Raw genomic sequence first — 20,282 nt, forward strand, 5'->3', positions numbered from 1 at the left:
ATCCATGGTTACCATTCCCATTTCTCAGAGTCGATTGGGTATTTGCTTCAAAACCCTTACTACAATGGCCATCACAGCTTCACAGCCATCTTGGGTCTCTTCGCTGCTCCTCTCCCCACCACTCTCCCACCATCAGAGCCTTCTCTTCCTCCTTGAACTCACCCATCGTCGGCCGCAAGCTTCGAGCCACCGTGCTTTCTCTTTGAGTGCAGCCCCTCCGCCGCCAAGCAAAAACTCAGAGAAAAAAATAGGGATAAAGGGAAGAAGAAACCCATAAAAAAATTGGAACAGCAAAACAAGTGGCTCAATCCCACGCCATCAATCCAATAAATCAATTCCATAAAAGTTAAGAAAAATCTGGTAGATCAATCCCAAGCCACCTTGAACAGTAAAGAGGAGAGAGAGAGAGAGAGAGAGAGAGAGAGAGAGAGAGAGAGAGATTGAGAAAAAAAGAGAAAGGAGGGAGAGACTAGAGAAAAGCTGTGCTGCAGCGTGCTATGTAGAAGACTTAAGAAGGCGTGTTATGTAGCAAGGTCATTTTCATCCGTGCTATGTAAGAAGGCGTAGTGAGGGGTTTTAAGAAAACCGGTGTTGCATAGTCCCACTTAAATGCAATCCGGTGTGTCCCCAAACACAGGATAATGGGTTATTTAACACAATCCCACTTAGCCCTGTGTAACAAACACAGCCATAGAGGATTAGAGGGTATAGGGTGATATATATAGTGTGCGAACCACCGACTTTCCTAGTTGGGCGTGGTTTTTAGGAAATTAAGGAAACCACACTGTCCGAACCATAGCTTGTCCGTATCATAGTTTTAAGGAAAGTAAATAAACAAACTTAATTAATAAACACAAAAATATTAACCACTTTAGATTTAGAACCCATTAATTGCTTAAACTTTTTTTTTTTAAGAAAAAAATAATAAAAGAAATTGCACATTACTTAACAAAACTTTTAGCCTGTTATACGTGACCCGGAAGAATTCGTTGAGTTAACACAAACTATAATGAAAATTCGAGAAATTCTGATGTTGGAAATTTGGAATGGATATATCAATATTCAATTAATATTGCATCCGAATCTTAGAGAGGTACTACAAGAGTAATAAATCAATGAATTAATTAAATAAATGATGAACACATTGCTAATGTACATCATGGATCTAGAGCAAAAGACTACGATACTTCTGCTGATAAATTAATGATGTTACAAATTTGATTATGCATGCGATCCTTTGGCTGATATTTAAAAAATAACAAACACTAAATAATTGGGTGAATGGTGATCATCAAGATTACATAACTTTTCACTAAATATTGAAAAGTCTTACTTAATAGGTTGATTAAAAAGTTTAGTTAGCTTGAAGTGCTTCCAATTAAGTTACACCTGGAATCAAATGATCAAAGGGAGATCAGAAAAAGCAGAATTGGTAGCTTCTAGCAAGCATTGGTGTACGTATATAGAACTTTCAACCAGTAGACCCGTGAAAAGCAGTATATAGAACTTTCAACCAACCGTGAAAAGCACCTGGATATGGTGGAATTGGCTGCATTGAGAAATTTAGTGACTTTCGGTAGAAACAAGAAAGTCAAATAAATAGAAATCATGTTACACCACTTAAACAAAAATAAATTTGCTTCAGTGGTTCGGCATCTCCTCCAAATCCAACAGGTCCAAAGTTCGACAAGAAAGGCATCGATGTTTTGCAAAATATAAATGGCCAGCCCACTTACGCCACGTGTCAGCCCACCGTTAGAAGACCGTGGGCCCTTGCGCCACGTGTCAGCCACAGATGGAAACCAGCGGGCCCACTTGGGCCACGTGGCAGCCCACAGTTGGAAGCCATAGGGCCCACTTGGGCCACGTGTCAGCACACAGATGGAAGCCCGCAGGCCCACATGGGCCACGTGGCAGCCCACGGATGGAAGCCCGCGGGCCCACATAGGCCATGTGTCAGCCCACGTTTGGACGCCCGCGGGCCCATTTGGGCCACGTGTCAGCCCGCAGACCCACTTTCGCCACGTGTCAGCCATCGTTGGAAGCCCGCAGGCCCACTTACGCCACGTGGCAGCCCACTGTTGGCAGCCCGCGGGCCCAGATGGCCACGTGTCAGCCCACAGTTGGAAGCCTGCTGGCCCACTTGCGCCGCGTGGCAGTCCACATGGGCCACGTGTCTACCACAGAGGGAAGCTCGCGGGCCCACTTGGGCCACGTATCAACCCACGGTTGGAAGCCCGCGGGCCCACATGGGCCACGTGTCAGCCACAGAGGGAAGCCCGCGGGCTCACTTGGGCCACGTGGCAGCCCACGGTTGGAAGCCCGCGGGCCCACTTACGCCACGTGGCAGCCTGCGGGCCCAGATGGCCACGTGTCAGCCCGCGGGCCTACATAGGCCACGTGTCTGCCACAAATGGAAGCCCACGGGCCCACTTAAGCCACGTGGCAGCCACGGTTGGAAGCCCGCGGGCCCACTTGCGCCGCGTGGCAGCCCACCTGGGCCACGTGTCTGCCACAGAGGGAAGCCGGTGGGCCCAGATGGCCACGTGTCAGACCACGATTGAAAGCCCGCGGGCCCATATGGGCCACGTGTCAACCACCGTTGGAAGCCCGCGGGCCCACATGGGCCACGTGTCAGGCCTTCCAACGGTGGCTGACACGTGGCCTAAGTGGGCCCGCGGGCTTTCATCCGTGGGCAGACACGTGGCGCAAGTGGGCCCGCGGGCTTCCATCCATGGCTGACACGTGGCCTCCCACTGTGTGCTTTCACGTGGCACAAGTGTCTTTTTGGCTATTTAAATTTTGCAAAACGTCTTTACCTTCTGTCGAACCTTGGACCTGTTGGATTAGGAGAAGATGCCGAACCACTGAAGCAATGTCATTTTTGTTTTAGTGGTGTAACATGAATTCTATTTATTTTAGTTTCTTGTTTCTACCGAAAGTCACTAAATTTCTCTTTGCAGCCAATTCCACCGTATCCAAGTATCCATTGACTCTAGCATCGACACCTACGCCATAAGCTTCCCGGAGACCATCTTCTCCTTTGACTCCATCAAGAAGTTCACGCAATCCCAAGCCGTCTTCTTGCAAGCCACGCTTGTCTTGCTGCTTTCTTGGCTTGTCTTCTGCTTCTTTCTAAGGTTTATGAAGCTTGGCAATGATGGTAGGAGCATTTGGTTTAGGCTTAGATGTTGGGTCAGCAGATTGGATGTTTGCTTCGCCACTAGGCATTGGCTGGTTAGTTAGCTTTAATTGTCTGTTCACCACAATCATCGATGGAAGATGCTAAAAGCGATGCTTGTCTAAAAGTGCATCGAAGAATTGCATAAACTGGGTGCCTTAAATGACTACCTCTTGATACAGAAAGACAAGACAAATGTAGAGGAGCTGGTGCTAGACTCTTCTGATTCTGAAAGTATCGAAGGTTGAACAATGACAACTTGCTATTCAAACTTGGGTTTCTCTTATTCCCATTATTAATTATCTATGATTCTATTTGTGCCAGATGAGGATTCACGAGGAGAACTACATGCCAGATAAAGTCATAATGTCTTATTTTCTCCAGTCAACAAAAGAAGTTGATTGCATACTTAGGGCCCAATGAAATCATAATTTGCACTTAATTTTTCTACAGAAAATATTGTTTAGCCTTGGGTACTTTCAGATAATTTGCACAAAACTGCCATATGGATAAACGATTGTGCAGCCCTGCCATATGGATAAAATCATAAAAGACTTCATTTTAAAAAACAAACTCAGAAAGTTTTAGTCAAAAAAAAAAAAAAAACGTGAATAAAAACTAAACTCTAATTTTCTTATTAATGGTGGTAGGAATAAGGATCTGCGAGTCCAAAACGTCGCCGTCCTAGCCGTGCAGGCTCGATTGTTTTTAACGTCGATATGAATTAAAAATTAAAATACCACAAAGAAATTGTCAGCAATACCTGTTCTTGTAATACATCATTGCATACGTCTATAGTTCTATACCATTTAAAGGACAGTGCGGTTGGCCCGGAAAGAAAGAAGTGGACCCTAGTTGATGAATTTAGAAATTTTGACCAGCATCGGGCGATCGGGCGGATGTTCAATGTTGTATGATCTTTATTGATATCCCACCTTCGCCTGCAAAGAGCAAGACATAGCGTTGAGGGTTGAGCTTCTTTTGTATTTTGCTGCATAATCATTTCCATGGCGAAAAAACCCGTGAAATACTTTGTGGTACTTTCTCTTTCTCATTCTCTTATACCCTTTCTGTGTCTGTGTCACTGTGTATGAGTGTGTGTAATGGGTGCAAATAGTGTATAAATGAGTATTGAAATGGTGAACTGATCAACAGGCAGATGCGTTCACTGACTCAGCTTTCAAGGGGAACCCAGCAGCGGTTTGCTTGTTAGAGGAAGACAGAGACGACCAATGGTTGCAAGCTGTGGCCTCCGAGTTCAATCTCTCCGAGACCTGTTATTTGACTCGGATCACTGACTCTAACAACTCGCCTGCTTTGACTTCCACTCCTAGGTTCCGTCTCAGATGGTTCACGCCCGTCAATGAGGTCTGAAGTCTGAACCCACCTCTATTTTAGTTCCTTTGGTTTTACCTTTATCTGGGTCCATAATTAATAACATGTTGTGAATATGATTCCTTTTAGGCTTTTAGCTCCTATGGATTTATTTGCTGCAAAATGCAAACTTTTTTAACTACAATTTCTCCTAATTTGATGTGTGGCTCTTAGCTAGTATTGTATTTTGATTTTATTCACCAAATTAAGGATAAAGGAGGATATATAAATAGTGATTTGCATACTAGGTAGTAGTATTAGCAAAATCTTGTAAAGTAAATTAAGCTTGGAAAATTGATTTCCTTTTGCAGGTTGAGCTTTGTGGTCATGCAACATTGGCGGCTGCACACACTCTCTTTAAGTCTGGTTTGATAAATTCCAACATTATTGAGTTTGCCACATTGTCTGGAATTCTAACAGCTAAAAAGGTTGTAGATGTTAAGACAGACAATAGTTCAAATATTCAAAATGGTGAAGCACAAGAGTCCGATTCTGTTGAACTTAATTTTCCTGCTGACCCATCTACTGAATTCAATTCTGGTGAGGTTTCGTTAATCTCCACTGCCTTGGATGGGGCTTCTATGATTGATATAAGGAGGACAACAATCACAGATGATCTGCTTGTAAATCCTGCAACCCTTTTTATGCTTGTCGGTCAATATAAGCTTCTAATTCGTTCTTTTGGATGGATTAATGGAAAAGTTCTATTTTATTTTATGGCTTTATATGGAGTTTAGAATGTAATCTTAAGTGAGACTTGTTACATTGTTCCAGGTTGTGCTTCCATCAGGAAAAACTGTTGCAGATTTACAGCCGCAGTATGATGCAATCCTAAAATGTCCTGGGAGTAGGGGAGTGATTGTAACAGGGATTGCTCCTCCAGAGTCTGGATATGACTTTTACAGTAGATTCTTCTGCCCTAAACATAGGATCAATGAGGTAATAAGCTTGCATTTATTCTCTGAGCAAGTTTCTTTCAAGTGCCCCATATTGGGAACCAAATGTTTGTTGCATGTTTCTGTCTTCTTTGATATGTTAAATGAGAAGATTGTAATAACCTGCCTGCTTGGAACCTTTTCCTGTGTCTTTTGCTGTTGGATCTTTATTTCAGTTATGCTGAAGTCAAGAACTAAACTGGAAATACTATTTGTCTTTCAGGATCCTGTTTGTGGGAGTGCACATTGTGCCTTAGCATCATACTGGTGCAAAAAACTGGGAAAGTGTGATGTTGTTGCATATGCTGTAATCTCTCTTTCTCTCTCTCTCTCTCTCTCTCTCTCTCTCTCTCTCTATGCGCTTAGCATAATTATTTGTTTCCTTCATATATATTATTGTTTACTTTCAGGCATCACCTAGAGGGGGAGTATTAAACATTCATCTAGATGAGCAGAATCAGAGGGTGCTGCTGCGAGGGAAAGCTGTTACTGTGATGGAAGGAACTGTTTTAGCTTAAATTGTAGTTAACTTTTTGTGCTAAGTACAAAATATTGAAATAAATGACTTCATTGGTGGAAGAACCCTTTCAATTTGAATTGAAATTTCAATATAAAGCTAATGTGTTTCAATATCATGCACATTTCTTTGTGAAATTTGCATTCTGAGTTCTCCAACTTGGAAGGTGCTGCTGCTGCTGCTACCCAATTTTCATTTTTGTAACAGTCATACTTTGATTTTGATATGACCGGATATCATATATATATTTTTTTTATCTCATTTGAAATATGTTTATCTTTCATATTTATTTATTTATTTTGATCAATTGAAGTCTTAGTTTTTTTTTTAGGTCCATTGACTTTAAATACCAAACTTTAATAATTTTTTAGTTTAGGTACTAAAATTTAATAGCATTTTAATTTAAATACTAGTTGAAAAGTCAAACAAACTAATAAAGTGAAAGGTATTAGAATTCATAAAAATTACATCATATGCCACTACAATAAAAAAAATTAAAAAAATTTCCAACTAACCACCGGCCACCTCTATCCGGCCGACCAGGCGACCACCGGCCACCGCCGTCCGGCCGACCACCGGCCACCTCTGTCTGGCCGACCACCGACCAACGCCGTTCAACAACTTGGCATAGAAGGGATTTGAACCCCTCTCATGCAAGAGAAAAAGACACCTCTTACCACTACACTACATAATAATTTCAATAAAAGTATTACTTTGACCTCTATTTATCCAATATTGTAATACAATTTAAAAAAAAAATTTAATTCAGTCACAAGTCACAAGTTAAACTGTGACTGTCTCACAATTTGTTGTGACTGTCATGGTAAGTTGAAAGAGATACCTTCCCCAATTGCACTAGTAATTATTTTGTATAAAAAATATTGCTTTGACCTCTATTTATACTACATTGTAGTACAATTTTTTCAAAAACATTCAATCAAGTCACAACTTAATCGTGACTGTTTCATAATTTAGTTGTGATTGTTCTGTAGTCACAACTAAATCTGAAGTTGTGACTGTCACAATTTGAAAAAGATAGACCATAAACTCCAGCATGCAAACTATAGAAAGTACACCTAAACCACCCCCAAAACTCATATAACAAAATTTGAAGTTGTGACTAATATTAAGAAAAAGATAAGTTTAACATAAAATACATAAATGTTTAACATAAAAGCTCACGTAAAATAGAGAATAGGTTCAGAGTATCCCCTACATAACCAACAAAAATATTTCAAATTCCCAAAAAACAAATTCAGAGTTAAAAGGCTTAAAGCAACCTTGCTTACCAAGACCAGCATTCTTATTTATTACCCATTTTGAGTTTTATTACTTGTTTTACTGAAAAAACTCTGAGTTGGTCATTGAGCAATGAATTAATTTCAAAAAATGACAAACCCATGAACAAAACATGGAAACCCATAATCAACATCAATGCAAAAGTATCGGTAAACCTATTCTGCCAAAAAGGGGGGGGGGGAAAGGAAACAAAAGCCCAAATGATTCATTGGTTCTAATCTTATTACTCTCAAAGAAAAAATTACAAAGGTAGCAAAATGAAAATCATAATTTATAAGACATTAAAAGAACACACACTTGTCATAAGAATGGAAAAGAAGTCACAATGAAAACTGAACATACATGCAAATACAAAGTCGCAATTTGACATCAAAATTCAAAACTTTTGTGGCACTCACTATAATGCACTAAGTCTTCTTTTGTGTAAAGTAATTGCTTTGAACCTAATTTATATAATATTGTGTATATATATATATTTTTTTAAATAATTGATCTAGTCAGTCACAACTAATTAAATCTAAGTTGTGACTGTCATAATTTAGTTGTAACTGTTCGCACAACGACCAAACAATAATTTTTTAACAATTATTAATTATACTAAACCCAATAAACAAGCCAAGGGCAAAATCGGAATATGAAATAAGCCCACTAGAAATGGGCTAAGCTGGAAATAAGGTTTGGTATCTAATTTAAAATGTTTTTAAGAAAGTTAGTAGCCAAACTCAAGGGTTTAAATTTCGATTTTGAAGGGGTCCGAAATTTTAACACTGATTCGACAAAAATTCGAAATATTCGAAATTTCGGGCGAAATTTTAAACACCCTACCAGCCAAATTTTTTGAATTTCAGAGAAATTTCATCGAAATTTCGCTTAAATTTTGTCGAAATTTCCCGAAATTTCGTCACCTCCACTGCTCCACAACAACGGAACAACGGAACAACCCAATATCCCAAGAATTCCCAACTAATCAACTTACCTGTTACCTTACCTCACCTACACAGTCGAGGGAGAAAGAAGGCGTGGCGGGGGGAGGCAGAGCAGCGGCAGGGTAGCGGCAGATCGAGGGAGAAAGATGCGATGGCAGGGGGGCGACAGCAGGGGGGCGACGGCGGGGGGCTACGGCAGGGGGGAGAGAGAGAGAAAGAGAGAGAGAAAGAAAAAACAATGGAGCTGGAAGCCCTTCGGGGAGAACTGGAGAAGACAGGAAAAAAAAGAAAAAAAAGAGAGAAGAAAGGAAAGAAAAAGAAGAAAAAAAAAGAAAAAAAAAAAGAAAAAAAAAAGAGAAAAGAAAAGAAAGAAAAAGAAGAAAAAAAAAAGAGAAAAATAAAAATAAAAAAATAAAAAAAAGGAAAAAAGGAAAAATAAAATTAAAAAAAAGAAAAAAATTAAATGGTTTAGGATTTATTAGGGTTTGAGGCCTTTGGGCAATTGTAAAAAAAAAAAATAGTTTGGAGTTTTGTTTGACTATTTTGGAGTATCATTTAATTGTTTTTAAACCCTAAACTAGTAAACTATAATATATTTCTATATAAAAAATAATTTAAAATACCCTAAAGGGCCTAAACTCTAATATCATATATCATAACCTAAACAATATAGAATATAGATTATAAAATACATAGGGTTTAGTGTATAGATTATATAGTATAAATAATATACTAATTTTATTTAACAGTATTTGTCTCCAGCGTGCATTATATTCATCTTATATCACATAAAACTTACTATATAATTTGGTTTATTCAATTTTTTTTATCAATTTAGTAGATAATATGTTAAATAAACATATGGTAAAGTTTCATTCAAAATTTCCGTATTTTGATAGCAATTTCCGTCATTTCCGTCTAATTTTTGTCGAAATTTAAAAATCTTCGAAATTTCCGTCGAAATTTCCATCGAAATTTTTTGAAACTCGAAATTTCTTCGAAACTCGAAATTTTATTCCTTGGCCAAACTAAAAAAAATAGTCACGTGTTGATATTTCAAAAAGTTATTAGAATTAGGTAGTTAATCCTAATTTACAATTTTTTTTTTTTTTAAAGAATGACCTCATTATTAAGGTTGTTGTGGCCCAATTTTTCCAATGGGCCTCATCTTTTCTATCAAACCCATCCTACTTCTACCTTCCACAAACGACGCCCACAAGGTCGGCATGAGTCATGAATCATGACCCAACCGCATCAACGACGTTCTCTTAGAAAGTTAGAAGTCGTATGTGGGCCACATCCACGAGCAACATATTTTCCTAGTTCCCAAATATGCCCTTTACAGAAACCCAAATTCTATCAATATCCCTAACCTTCCTCATCAGTCAGGTATAATGACGTTTGAGTCACTTTTCACTCAGTTTCTCTTTCTCAGTGTCTCCGCCAAAATCTGCGATCTATTTCAAAACCTAACCCTAGTTTCTCCATTTATGCGCGACTCCACCATCGCTCAAAACCCTAATTTCTTTCTTTCCTTTCAGAGAAGATTTTCATGAAAATTTTCATGAATTTTTTCCAGGAAATCTCGGAGTTGCCAGTTTTGTGTGGATAAGCTTTAGCTTTCCCAATGTTTTGTTTGTTCCTCTTTTCGTATCTCATGCCTCGAATTTTTCAGTTCAAGTAAACGGAGAGGCTTTTCAAACCCTAATCGGTGAATTTTGTTTACAATGAATTCGGGTCCGATAGACATAAGCTCCGACGAAGAACAGGGTCGGAACGAGCCCGAAGATGACGACTACGACTGGGTATCGGAGCTTCTTGACTCGGCCGACAACCTCAACGACGACGATTCTGACGAGGTTGTGGTGATTGGTGAGGTCAACACGAAGCCCAGGCCAAAGTCTTCAAAATGGACGGTGAGAGATGTGGACGATGATTGTGTGGTCTTGGATGGTGACCCGGATAAGGCCATTTCGGTCGTGGACGATTCGGGTAGTGGCTCCGACGACTTGGTTGTGGTTGGGGAGAAGGGCCAGGTATAAATATGAACCGGTTTTATCTTTTAATACGCGAAATTTGCTGTGTTTTGCTTTCTTGGTGGATTTTACTTTTTTTGACCTTGCATTTGTTGTGGATTATATTTTGATTAACTGAAGAGTGTAGACATTAATTCAACTAAAGGGTAACGGTTGTATTGGGCTATAGAAGAAGTCTTGTACTTTGATAAATTGTCTACTTGTGCTTAAGTGTGTTTGGTTGCCTCGTGTATGGAAAAAAGAAAAAAAAAAAATGAGAAAAAAGAAAAGAAGAAGAAAGAAAGCAAGACTGTGGGAACTGACGTGAATTTTTACTACTCAGAAATCCGGACAACTAAATTAAATTAAGCCCAAGAATACTTTTCCTTGTCTGTGCTTTAAATGGCTGCCATGAAAATATTGCAAACTGATAAGAGTTGAGGTAATTTCGTAAAGAAGTAATAAGTTGCAACATACACGGATTTTTCAAATTAGGCTAATGGTATTATTGGCCTCTGAAAGAGGACTGATTTTTCTGTATTCTGGTTTACTTTTTTTAGTAAGGGAAGTTTGATTGTGGATGCATCAGCACGACATAACTTAATTCTGTCTAATTATCTCTGAAGCACAACTTTGTTGGTTCTTGATGCTATGAAGTTTTGGTAATTTGCTGGGGTTTTGTGGAGTGGCAAGGCATCTAATCAGAGCCTGTAAAGATTGGGGTTGTATCATGTTCTAAGCTTGGATGGCAAACTAATGTAGTGGTCCTTGAGAACATTTGTTATTTGACCCATGATAGAATAGGCACAATGTTTTATAATGTTTCACCGAATCAGGTTGTTAGTTACAATGAAGATGCCTAGTCCTGCCTCATGGTAAATTCTTGCAGGATTTCAGCTTGCCAATTTTGAGATGGCAAAATACATGGACCTCGGGCCAGCCACTTCAGCTGCTGGGTTTGAGAATACTCCTTTTTACATGGAGCAGGACCAGCAGTCCAAAGTTTAAAACTTGAATTGCTGATCCTGGTTAAGATCTAGAAGGTATGAGTAAACAGTCTCAACCTGATCTAGGGTCCAATGGAGATATCATAGCAAGAGAGGTTTTCTTTTTCATAATATCAGTTGCTTTGGTACTTTCTTCAGAAACAGTGTAAAACATATATATCTTGCTCATGTTTTACGATTACCAACCAGTTTCTTGTTTAGGGTGACCTTGATATTGAAATTCCGCTGGTTTGAAGAAGTTTTCCTTAGCTTATGGGTTTTTCTTGGCTTAGGTTGTCTTTGCATATTATTTGGACTCTTTCATCTTTTGTAGTCTCTTATTATATTTTATGTTAAGCTTTTATTGTATAACCATGATCTTAGTACAACATATTGTCAAATCCTTTAACTTTTATTTGTTTGGAAAGATGTAGGCACCTTTTTTTTTTTTTCCAGATTTAATTCCTGTTATCTTCTGGTCGCAGATAGCATGCAGAGACTACCCTCATCCACGACATCTTTGTGCCAAATTTCCTTTCAGATGTACCTTGCATCAGAAGCACTGTGACCTTGTAAGTTGATTCTTACAAGCCATGGCTTGTAGAATATCCAGCATATGCACTTACTTTCCTAAAGCTAACAATATATACCAATCTGATTTCTATCCTTGCTGAAATGCAGTGTCACTGTTATGTCTGTGACTCTCTGGCACCCTGTGTACATTGGGGTACTGGAGTCTCCAAAATTGACCATTGCCATGCCACTGATAAAGAAGAGGCGTGGAAAATGATGAGGACAAGTTTCAAGTTGGGGAAAAGTGCTCCATTACCAGCGGCTGCGCCTCAACTTAGTCAAGTTACACCACTTGATATTATTCGATTGGCACCCAACTCTACACCACAGAAGCAGGTCTCTAGGCCTCCTGCAAATCGTGCTTTCTCAGCCAGCCTTAGCATCCCCAGTATCAGAAATCCAGCTAGAGTCCACCAATCAGGACATCTTATCTCTAAAAACAGAGTTCAACCATGTTCAGTTCCGCAGCAGTTGGTTGGTGTGCATGATAATGTTGTTAGGAGGAACAGAGGTCATAATGTTGGTACTTTAGGCGCCCAGTTTGTCCCTTCTCATACAATGTTCAAAAGAGTAGGGGCTGTTGGGGGTTCCATGCCGATGAAACGACCCTCATATGGTTTGCCAAATAACAGTACTTGTGCCAATCCATCACAATATGGCAGAAATCCCGCTCCCATGGCAGCATTAAATGACAGGAATCCCATCAGGTGGCAGGATGCTCATTCCAGCATGCATCAGACGTCCTCCCAGCCCATGGGCAGTATCGTTGGAAGTACAGTGCCTTTCCAACCCCAAATATATAACCAGCCTATTCCTCAGCCAACCTATAGCCAAAATCTTCATCAGCAAGGGAATCAAATTCAAAGTGATAGTCAAAATATCTATCAGTACGGGAATCTGACTCAGGATGGCAGTCAAGGTATCTATCAGTATGGGGATCAAAGTCAAAATGCAAGCCTGAATATTCTGCAAGACAATCAAGGTGCAAGTACCCCAGATTTGGGGGTTTCTGATTCTAACTACAGTTGGGTAAACAATTCCAGTCAAAGCATTCAGCAACCTCCCATTGAAAATTCTCAAATTCAAAGCACCGAGGCTATATATGGGCCATCTCCGGTTAAGGAGGATTCCCAGTCTAATGGAATTGCTAATCTCCGTGGTTTGGACATTGAATTTGAGAGCTGGCTACTGGAAAACCAGTCTGTTCCTGCAGTATCAAATGATTCTGTGCTGTCTCCACTGAATGTCTTGTCTTCTGAGCCTACTTTTATAGACGCTGGAATGCTTATGTTTGATTTTGACACCTCCTGGAATGGTCTCACGCAGGTGTAGCTGACTGTCACTTTTAGTGCTTAAAAAAATGGAGCTTGCATTGGTAAAGCGACTCTCACCTTTTTAAAAGAAGGAAGCTTTTTGACACAACTTGTGTTTCGGCAAAATAATTATCCCTAAAACTGGAGGCCGGGTGTAATTTTTGAGAGGAGCTTTGCGCTTTGGTAGTGTACAGTCATTTTAAGTATGAATGTAAAAAGTATCCTAGGCTGGAGATGCTGTATAGAGGCTGGTTGTTTTTCCCAATCGCCTTCTATTTATGAATCAACATGTTAAAATCATAGTTTGCATCATTCCTGCATATTGTTCTTTGACCCTTTCTGTTCCCCGTTGATGCTGCAGCCTACGTCTATAATGTTCTTTCCAATTTTTTAAGCAGTTTCATGCTTGTTAGTGTTGCCCTTGTGAAGTTGTTCTGGTTTTTGTTTGTTGGCACCCCAATTTTAGATGGTGGGGTTCAAGCCTATTCAAATTAATATGCACCTTGAATCCTGGCATTGCGGGAACCTGGTGATACAAATGCATGTTAATATAATTGCTGCTATGTTTTTGGGTCATAATGATGGCCACTCAGTGTGCTAAGTTGCTATGCTGCTTATGAGAATCCCAACAGGTCTAGTTATTCTACATATAAATGGGTCATAATTGATTAACTAAACTAGTTTGACATGGGCTGCCAATAATTATTACATATAGCTTATAAACATGGGCAGGGGGTGATGTTTAAAATAGCTATCAGTATCGCATCGAAATCCTTTGTTTTGTACCTACCTCCTTAGCCTTGAGATTAATGGTGACGTGCAACTTCAATGATTTATGTATCCAATTTGCCTAATAAAAAAGTTTTATCATATCTTCTCACCCAAGAAAAAAAAAAAGTTATCATATCTAAATACCATTTTTTTTCAAATACACAACCTCATATAAAATTAAAATTAAAAAGGAATAGAAGGAGATACTTTTTTAATATCACCGTGCTGAATGATTATTTTTAGCATTAAAAATGTCCCAAAGGAAGACTTTTTTTGGACCAAACAAGAAAAAGCTGGTTCTCAATGTTACAGAGGAACCTCTCCCCTCAAGATATGCAGAGAGCGTATAACCTTGAAAAGCTTAATTGGGAAATAAATAAATTAAAAATTCTTTAGAAAAAAGTTATTTATTTTTGTTTTTGGCTAAACAAAAAAATAAAAAACAAAGAGCAAAAATGAAAAGAATAAGAAATAGAATATTTCTGAGTTGTGTAGGGTGTTAATGTGTTATTAGCAGTAGTTGCTTAGCGCTCTGCCTCTCTCGCTGGTCTTTCTTGCACCTTGCAAACAGCACAACAGAAATATAGCAAAGAAGCGAAAATGGCACTATGGATGGAAAAGGGGTCCGAACCCCAAACCGAAAGCGAAAAAGCTGACCTTGATGCCATAGCCGCTCTCAAAGAAAATGCTGCTATTGAACTCAAGGTCCTCTCTCTCTCTCTCTCTCTCTCTCTCTCTCTCTCTCAATAAGTAAACAGTAGGATCATGTTGTCTTCGTATTTCTTTTCATATTATTGGCTTTGCAGGAAAAGGGTAACGAGTATGTGAAAATGGGCAAAAAACATTTCTCTGATGCCGTAGACTGCTACACAAGGGCAATCAATCAGCAAGTTTTGAGTGACTCTGAGACCTCTATTATCTTTTCAAATAGAGCCCATGTCAATTTTTTACTTGGTAATTACAGACGTGCCCTTACTGATGCTGAGGAAGCAATTAAGCTCTGCCCCACTAATGTCAAGGTGCTAAATTTGTACTATGTTTTTGTTCTTAGCTGGGTTTTGTTTGAATACCTAGTTATTTTGTGTTTTAAGCAACATGGGTTTGTTGATTAGGCATTATACCGAGCTGCCAAAGCGTCTTTGTCATTGAACTTGTTGTCCGAATCAGCATCACATTGTGAAAATGGGCTTAAACATGACCCAAGTAATGAAGAATTAAAGAAGCTGTTAAGGCAGGTTGAGTCGAAGAAAATGGAACGTGAACTGCGTGAGGCTCAAGTTTCCAAGGCCATTGCAGAGGCTAAGGTTTGGTTATAATACTACAGGGTTGTTACAATTATGAAATAAACTGTTTGTGATTACACTGAGGCTCATGTTTATTTCTTTGTTGAAACTATGCAGGACCTTGTTTCCGCGATTGAAAATAGAGGCTTGAAGATTGGGAAGGGAATGTATCAAGAACTTACCGGATTAAGAAAGCCTGTATTAGATAAGAATAATATTCTTCATTGGCCAGTTCTTCTTCTGTATGCAGAGGTTATGTCCAGTGACTTCATTGAGGACTTCTGTGAAACTGATATGTTTTCGGCTCATCTTGACATGATATCCTTCTCTTAAAGTGTTCTTTTTGTATTTTAAAGCTTAATTGTCAATTAGTTTTTCTATGGAGCAAGCAATGTTTTTGGATATGTGTGCATTTTGTGTTGTCCTAAGCTTCCAAACATGTTTTCAGAAGGCTGCCCGCCTTTGTCATGGGATCAGGAACACAATTACACTCGTGAAGCTGTTGAATTATATTATGAAGTAAGTCACTCTATTTGATTGTCATTTTGTTGACATATACTGCCTTTAAAAATCTAATTTTTTACTCCAATTAAAAGTAAGTTGCTTTTCAGAGAGGTTGGTCCATTGGGTTGACATAAACACATTAGCCGATTAGAGGATACTGCTATCCACTTTTTTGAGGTTATTTTTCATTGCCTTGCATGTTGGATATGGCATTGTGATTAGATGTTAGGTCTTTCTGGTTTCCGATTGTTAGGACATGAGATCACAGCTGTCTTGTTGAAATCGGCAACTTTTCTTTTGTATTGCCCTGCGTTTAATTGAAGTGAAAACATAACTAATAGATCCTGTTGGGTATTTCTGTAAAGTTCTTTTGTGTGCATCAAAAGGATAGAAAAGAGTGTATGAATGAGCTTGTATAAAACTAGTTATCCCATTTTTTCTCTCTGGAAGCATGTCCTAGTAATAATTTTTGTTTGGGTAAAAGTAACAATTTTCTGTATCTTTTAAGGTGGCATTACTTGTGCCTTAATTCTAATCTCTCTGTCCTTGATTTATCAGGCTGGTTCAGGAGTTTCTCTGTCAAAGACAAAGATCCTTCGTTGTCTCCTAGAGGGCACTGCAGCTTCTCATGTAGAAAGCATTGGTGACGAGGAAAAGGATGCAATTGAGAATTCTAATCATGGCAGCTCAGCAGGTAGCATGCCTTCAAATTTCTTTTTCCCTCATTTCCTGTGTCAAGTGATATCTACACCATCTCTTGTTGTTGTTATCATTTATCAGTAGTTAGTTGATTATGCACTTGAGCATTCAAGTTTAGGCTGGATACGCTTTGCTGATACACCAGAGTGAAATTGATCTTAATTATGCCTTGTGTGTGTCTATGGTTTAAGCTATGAAAAGTTGTATTGTTGGTGGCCTCTGATAATGGGCGATTCAGTCCTCTTTACATGATTATTGTTGCAGAAAGCCAGGTCTTGCAGTCAATATGATAATTTTATTTATTGCAATATGTCATCTGTACGTGTGCCCTTCTTTGTATCCTCTCTATCCCTGTCTTTGGGTGTTCAGTCAGTATGTATAATTATGTGTTTACTTGGCTTTGTGTATATAAATTTTTTGGTTTTAGACTGGTAATTATATGTTCTCATGCTCATACAAGATTGGTCTTTTTTGCGTACATTAATTTTGATACTAACGGACTATACATCTCTCAGTTCATTTGCGGAGCTGCAATGGTTATCTCTTACTTTGGATGTGCTTTATTAATTCTGTTACCAACTAAATATTGTTTGTGACTTTATTGATTTGAAAAACTGTTTTTTCTTTTAACCATTCAAGTTTCTTCAGTCGCATATCTACTCACTAATTGCAAAGAAACATTATCTCACCTCCTTCCCCCTGGTTTTACTTTGCTCAACAAGGTTATCTGAGCTTCCTTTATCTGATATTCCTCAGGCAAAGGTTCCTCTAAATGGGTGAAAGTAAATGAAAAAAGAACACTTCATGATGTTCTGAAAGAACCTAACTTTGTTATTCCAGGGATCCCAGGTGTGTCTTTAGAGCATAGTTACTTTCGCAGTCAGTGGCGCAACAGTTTCCTTTAAACGTTCTTGTTTTCTTACCACGGTTGTCTGCTATGTGTGCAGTGTTTTTTGTTGTTTCTAAAAGCTCCAGCTTCTATAAAGAGTTCAAAGCTGGGAAGTGGGCTCCTCCACCGTGAGTAGGCTGCATGATTCGAAGACAATGAGTTGCTGCCTTGGTTGTGTCTTGAAGATAGGTGATGTTTAGTATAAGTCAAAGCAAATGACTCCTGGGTATGAGTAGGAGTCACAGTTTTTGTTAGTTTAAGACTGCCTGTGGACAACCCATTTAAGAACCAAGGGTTGAACCCTGTGAAGTCACAAGATTATACAATTGTGATAGTTTTCCAATATTTGTGTTAGTAGTTGAGGTCGCGCTTGTACCATAAACATGTAGACCCTGATGGGCCTGATGTAGATCAACTTCTGTCAAGTCAGGTCTGTTTCTTGATTGGCCAAAAAAAAAAGGGTCTTGTTTCTTTATTGTTGAATCATCTTAATTGTTTAGAGTTTTAAGTTTTTATTTTCCTCGCTTTTTAATTTACACTTAAATAGCATTAGACCAAATATTATGCAAATAGAGGAGATAATTTTACAACAGGCTTTTAAAATGCTTATTTAACTCCTAATCAGTAAATTCCCATAGCATACACGTATGTTTTTGAAAAATACACTCCTATCTGCTGTACACTTTTCAAATATATGGAATAATATATGCATCAATTATAAACTTATTATTCACACACACAAAAAAAAAAAAAAAACTATTAACTTAGAATTCTAAAAAAACTGAAACAGAAAAAATATAAGGAATTACATTTTAGTCTGATAACTGTGATCTCCCATATAGGAGGAAAATCAGTTTTGTACGCGTATTCTGTGCGCATTGGTCTTCTAGCCAACTTGAATCTCTTGGAATCTCCTATTTTCTTGGGTATCTTTTTTTACTATAAAAACCCAAAACCCTTCGCTTTTGCCCCAACATTCTCTACCTCTGCTCTCCACACCCCAAACGCCCCTCTCTGCTCCCTTATCATGGCTGCCATCACTTGCTCAGCCTCCGACCTCCAACCCCTCCTCGCCGCCGCCGCCAACGCCACAGCCGCCGCCGAATACATCTGCACCCGCTTCGATGCCGTGTCTAACAAGTTTGTCGACACGGCCTACGCTATCGACAACACCTACCTCCTCTTCTCCGCCTACCTCGTCTTCGCAATGCAGCTCGGCTTCGCCATGCTCTGCGCCGGCTCCGTTCGCGCCAAGAACACCATGAACATTATGCTCACTAATGTCCTCGACGCCGCCACAGGTGGCATCTTCTACTACCTCTTCGGCTTTGCCTTGGCCTTTGGGACTCCCTCCAATGGATTCATTGGCAAGCACTTCTTTGGCCTCAACCAATTCCCCTCCCCGTCTTTCGATTACGGGTACTTCCTCTACCAATGGGCTTTCGCCATTGCAGCTGCTGGGATCACCAGTGGTTCCATTGCTGAACGAACCCAATTCGTGGCCTACTTGATCTATTCTTCTTTCTTGACTGGCTTTGTCTATCCAATAGTCTCCCATTGGTTTTGGTCTGCTGATGGTTGGGGTAGTCCTGCAAGGTCTAGCAATCTCTTGTTCGGGTCCGGAGTCATTGATTTCGCGGGATCTGGCGTTGTCCACTTGGTCGGAGGCATTGCCGGGTTATGGGGTGCTCTTATTGAAGGCCCCCGGATTGGGAAATTTGATCATGAGGGCAGGTCTGTGGCAATGCGTGGACATAGTGGCACATTGGTTGTTTTGGGCACATTTTTGCTGTGGTTTGGTTGGTATGGTTTCAATGCAGGCTCATTCCTCAACATTTTGAAGGCTTATGGAGAGAGTGGGGCTTATTATGGACAGTGGAGTGCTGTGGGCAGAACCGCTGTGACAACCACCTTGGCTGGATGCTCCGCGGCGCTGACTACCCTTTTCGGGAAGCGCTTGCTTTCTGGGCACTGGAATGTCATTGATGTCTGCAATGGTTTGCTTGGTGGGTTTGCAGCAATCACCTCTGGTTGCTCAGTGGTTGATCCTTGGGCTGCAATTATATGTGGGTTTGTGGCAGCTTGGGTGTTGATTGGGTGCAACAAGCTTGCTGAGATGTTGAAGTATGATGACCCATTGGAAGCAGCACAGCTTCATGGAGGGTGTGGCTCTTGGGGGATCATATTCACTGCATTGTTTGCCAAAAAGGCTTATGTGGATGAGATTTATGGAGGGCAAGGAGAGAGGCCATATGGGCTTTTCATGGGAGGTGGTGGGAGGCTCTTGGCTGCTCACTTGGTCCAGATTGTGGTGATTGTCGGGTGGGTGAGTGTGACAATGGGGTCATTGTTCTTCTTGCTGCACAAACTGAAGCTGCTGAGGATTTCATCAGATGAGGAGATGGCAGGAATGGATATGACAAGTCATGGTGGATTGGCTTATGTGTATAGTGATGAATACAATGATAAAGCAACTCTCAAATCTGGGTTTATGGCCTCAAACACAAATACACCTCCTTCTGTTTGATTTGATTTGATGAATTTCCTACCCTTATATTCAGCCTGTATATAGTTCAATTTGGTGCTTTTACTTTGTGAAACATGTAGACCATGTTACACATTGCAACAAGTTTTTCATATTTCATTTAGCTTGATTAGTTTATTTGGTTTCAATTTAATTGTTCAGGATGGTCAAAATTTGGAATTTGTTGAATGAATGGATTGAGAAATGACCTTCCTCCTAAACCAATATGGGTATCACATTTCTTGTATTTTCTTTCTGCTTTCTTATATTTCAATTTTCATGTGTTCCAAGTTTCCAACTGAACTAAAACAAATTGGGGATTTATTGTTGTTGATTGCAAAAACCTGAACATTTGAAATTGAAAACAGTGATAAAATCTGCTTAAAACAAAAAAATTTCTATATCATTGTGTAAGTTAATAAGAAAAAAGAAAGTTTCTTTTTGGGAACAAGGGCATGTAGGATTACTACATACAATGCACTCTTGTCTCAAT

General features: G+C 39.5%; 4 protein-coding genes across 4 annotated transcripts; all 4 read left to right on the forward strand.

Moving 5' to 3' along the window:
* The first annotated feature begins 4,077 nt into the window (after window positions 1–4,077).
* LOC147275988 (uncharacterized) lies at window positions 4,078–6,105 on the forward strand. Its single transcript, XM_086254352.1, has 6 exons — window positions 4,078–4,218; window positions 4,337–4,549; window positions 4,867–5,178; window positions 5,330–5,494; window positions 5,714–5,797; window positions 5,901–6,105. Exons 1-6 carry the CDS (start codon window positions 4,189–4,191, stop codon window positions 6,006–6,008), a joined length of 912 nt encoding a protein of 303 aa, XP_086110478.1. The 5' UTR covers window positions 4,078–4,188; the 3' UTR covers window positions 6,009–6,105.
* Window positions 6,106–9,637: 3,532 nt separating this feature from the next.
* RIN13 (RPM1 interacting protein 13) lies at window positions 9,638–13,419 on the forward strand. The gene is made up of 3 exons (XM_086255419.1): window positions 9,638–10,268; window positions 11,719–11,805; window positions 11,915–13,419. The coding sequence occupies exons 1-3, from the start codon at window positions 9,960–9,962 to the stop codon at window positions 13,136–13,138; spliced, it is 1,620 nt and encodes a 539-aa protein (XP_086111545.1). The 5' UTR covers window positions 9,638–9,959; the 3' UTR covers window positions 13,139–13,419.
* Window positions 13,420–14,386: 967 nt separating this feature from the next.
* Window positions 14,387–17,738, forward strand: LOC147275990 (Tetratricopeptide repeat (TPR)-like superfamily protein). Its single transcript, XM_086254487.1, has 8 exons — window positions 14,387–14,595; window positions 14,697–14,909; window positions 15,003–15,194; window positions 15,291–15,491; window positions 15,612–15,692; window positions 16,236–16,371; window positions 17,133–17,225; window positions 17,324–17,738. Exons 1-8 carry the CDS (start codon window positions 14,491–14,493, stop codon window positions 17,395–17,397), a joined length of 1,095 nt encoding a protein of 364 aa, XP_086110613.1. The 5' UTR covers window positions 14,387–14,490; the 3' UTR covers window positions 17,398–17,738.
* A 538-nt stretch (window positions 17,739–18,276) lies between these two features.
* LOC147275991 (ammonium transporter 1 member 4-like) lies at window positions 18,277–19,821 on the forward strand. The gene has a single exon (XM_086253434.1). The coding sequence runs from the start codon at window positions 18,293–18,295 to the stop codon at window positions 19,790–19,792; it is 1,500 nt and encodes a 499-aa protein (XP_086109560.1). The 5' UTR covers window positions 18,277–18,292; the 3' UTR covers window positions 19,793–19,821.
* The last annotated feature ends 461 nt before the right edge of the window (window positions 19,822–20,282 follow it).

This window comes from Dryas octopetala, chromosome 8 (genome assembly GCF_963921425.1).
Source record: "Dryas octopetala chromosome 8, drDryOcto1.1, whole genome shotgun sequence".
NCBI classification, from domain to species: Eukaryota; Viridiplantae; Streptophyta; class Magnoliopsida; order Rosales; family Rosaceae; genus Dryas; species Dryas octopetala.

Bases quoted from the DNA above. Each gene is read 5' to 3' on its own strand.
- LOC147275988 (XM_086254352.1), top strand. From the start codon at position 4,189: ATGGCGAAAAAACCCGTGAAATACTTTGTG. The intron at 4,219-4,336 runs GTACTTTCTCTT...ACTGATCAACAG, and splicing joins AACCCGTGAAATACTTTGTG to GCAGATGCGTTCACTGACTC. The intron at 4,550-4,866 runs GTCTGAAGTCTG...TTCCTTTTGCAG, and splicing joins GGTTCACGCCCGTCAATGAG to GTTGAGCTTTGTGGTCATGC.
- RIN13 (XM_086255419.1), top strand. From the start codon at position 9,960: ATGAATTCGGGTCCGATAGACATAAGCTCCGACGAAGAACAGGGTCGG. The intron at 10,269-11,718 runs GTATAAATATGA...TTCTGGTCGCAG, and splicing joins TGGTTGGGGAGAAGGGCCAG to ATAGCATGCAGAGACTACCC. The intron at 11,806-11,914 runs GTAAGTTGATTC...GCTGAAATGCAG, and splicing joins ATCAGAAGCACTGTGACCTT to TGTCACTGTTATGTCTGTGA.
- LOC147275990 (XM_086254487.1), top strand. From the start codon at position 14,491: ATGGCACTATGGATGGAAAAGGGGTCCGAACCCCAAACCGAAAGCGAA. The intron at 15,492-15,611 runs ATATCCTTCTCT...AAGCTTCCAAAC, and splicing joins TTTCGGCTCATCTTGACATG to ATGTTTTCAGAAGGCTGCCC. The intron at 16,372-17,132 runs GTAGCATGCCTT...GATATTCCTCAG, and splicing joins TAATCATGGCAGCTCAGCAG to GCAAAGGTTCCTCTAAATGG.
- LOC147275991 (XM_086253434.1), top strand. From the start codon at position 18,293: ATGGCTGCCATCACTTGCTCAGCCTCCGACCTCCAACCCCTCCTCGCC.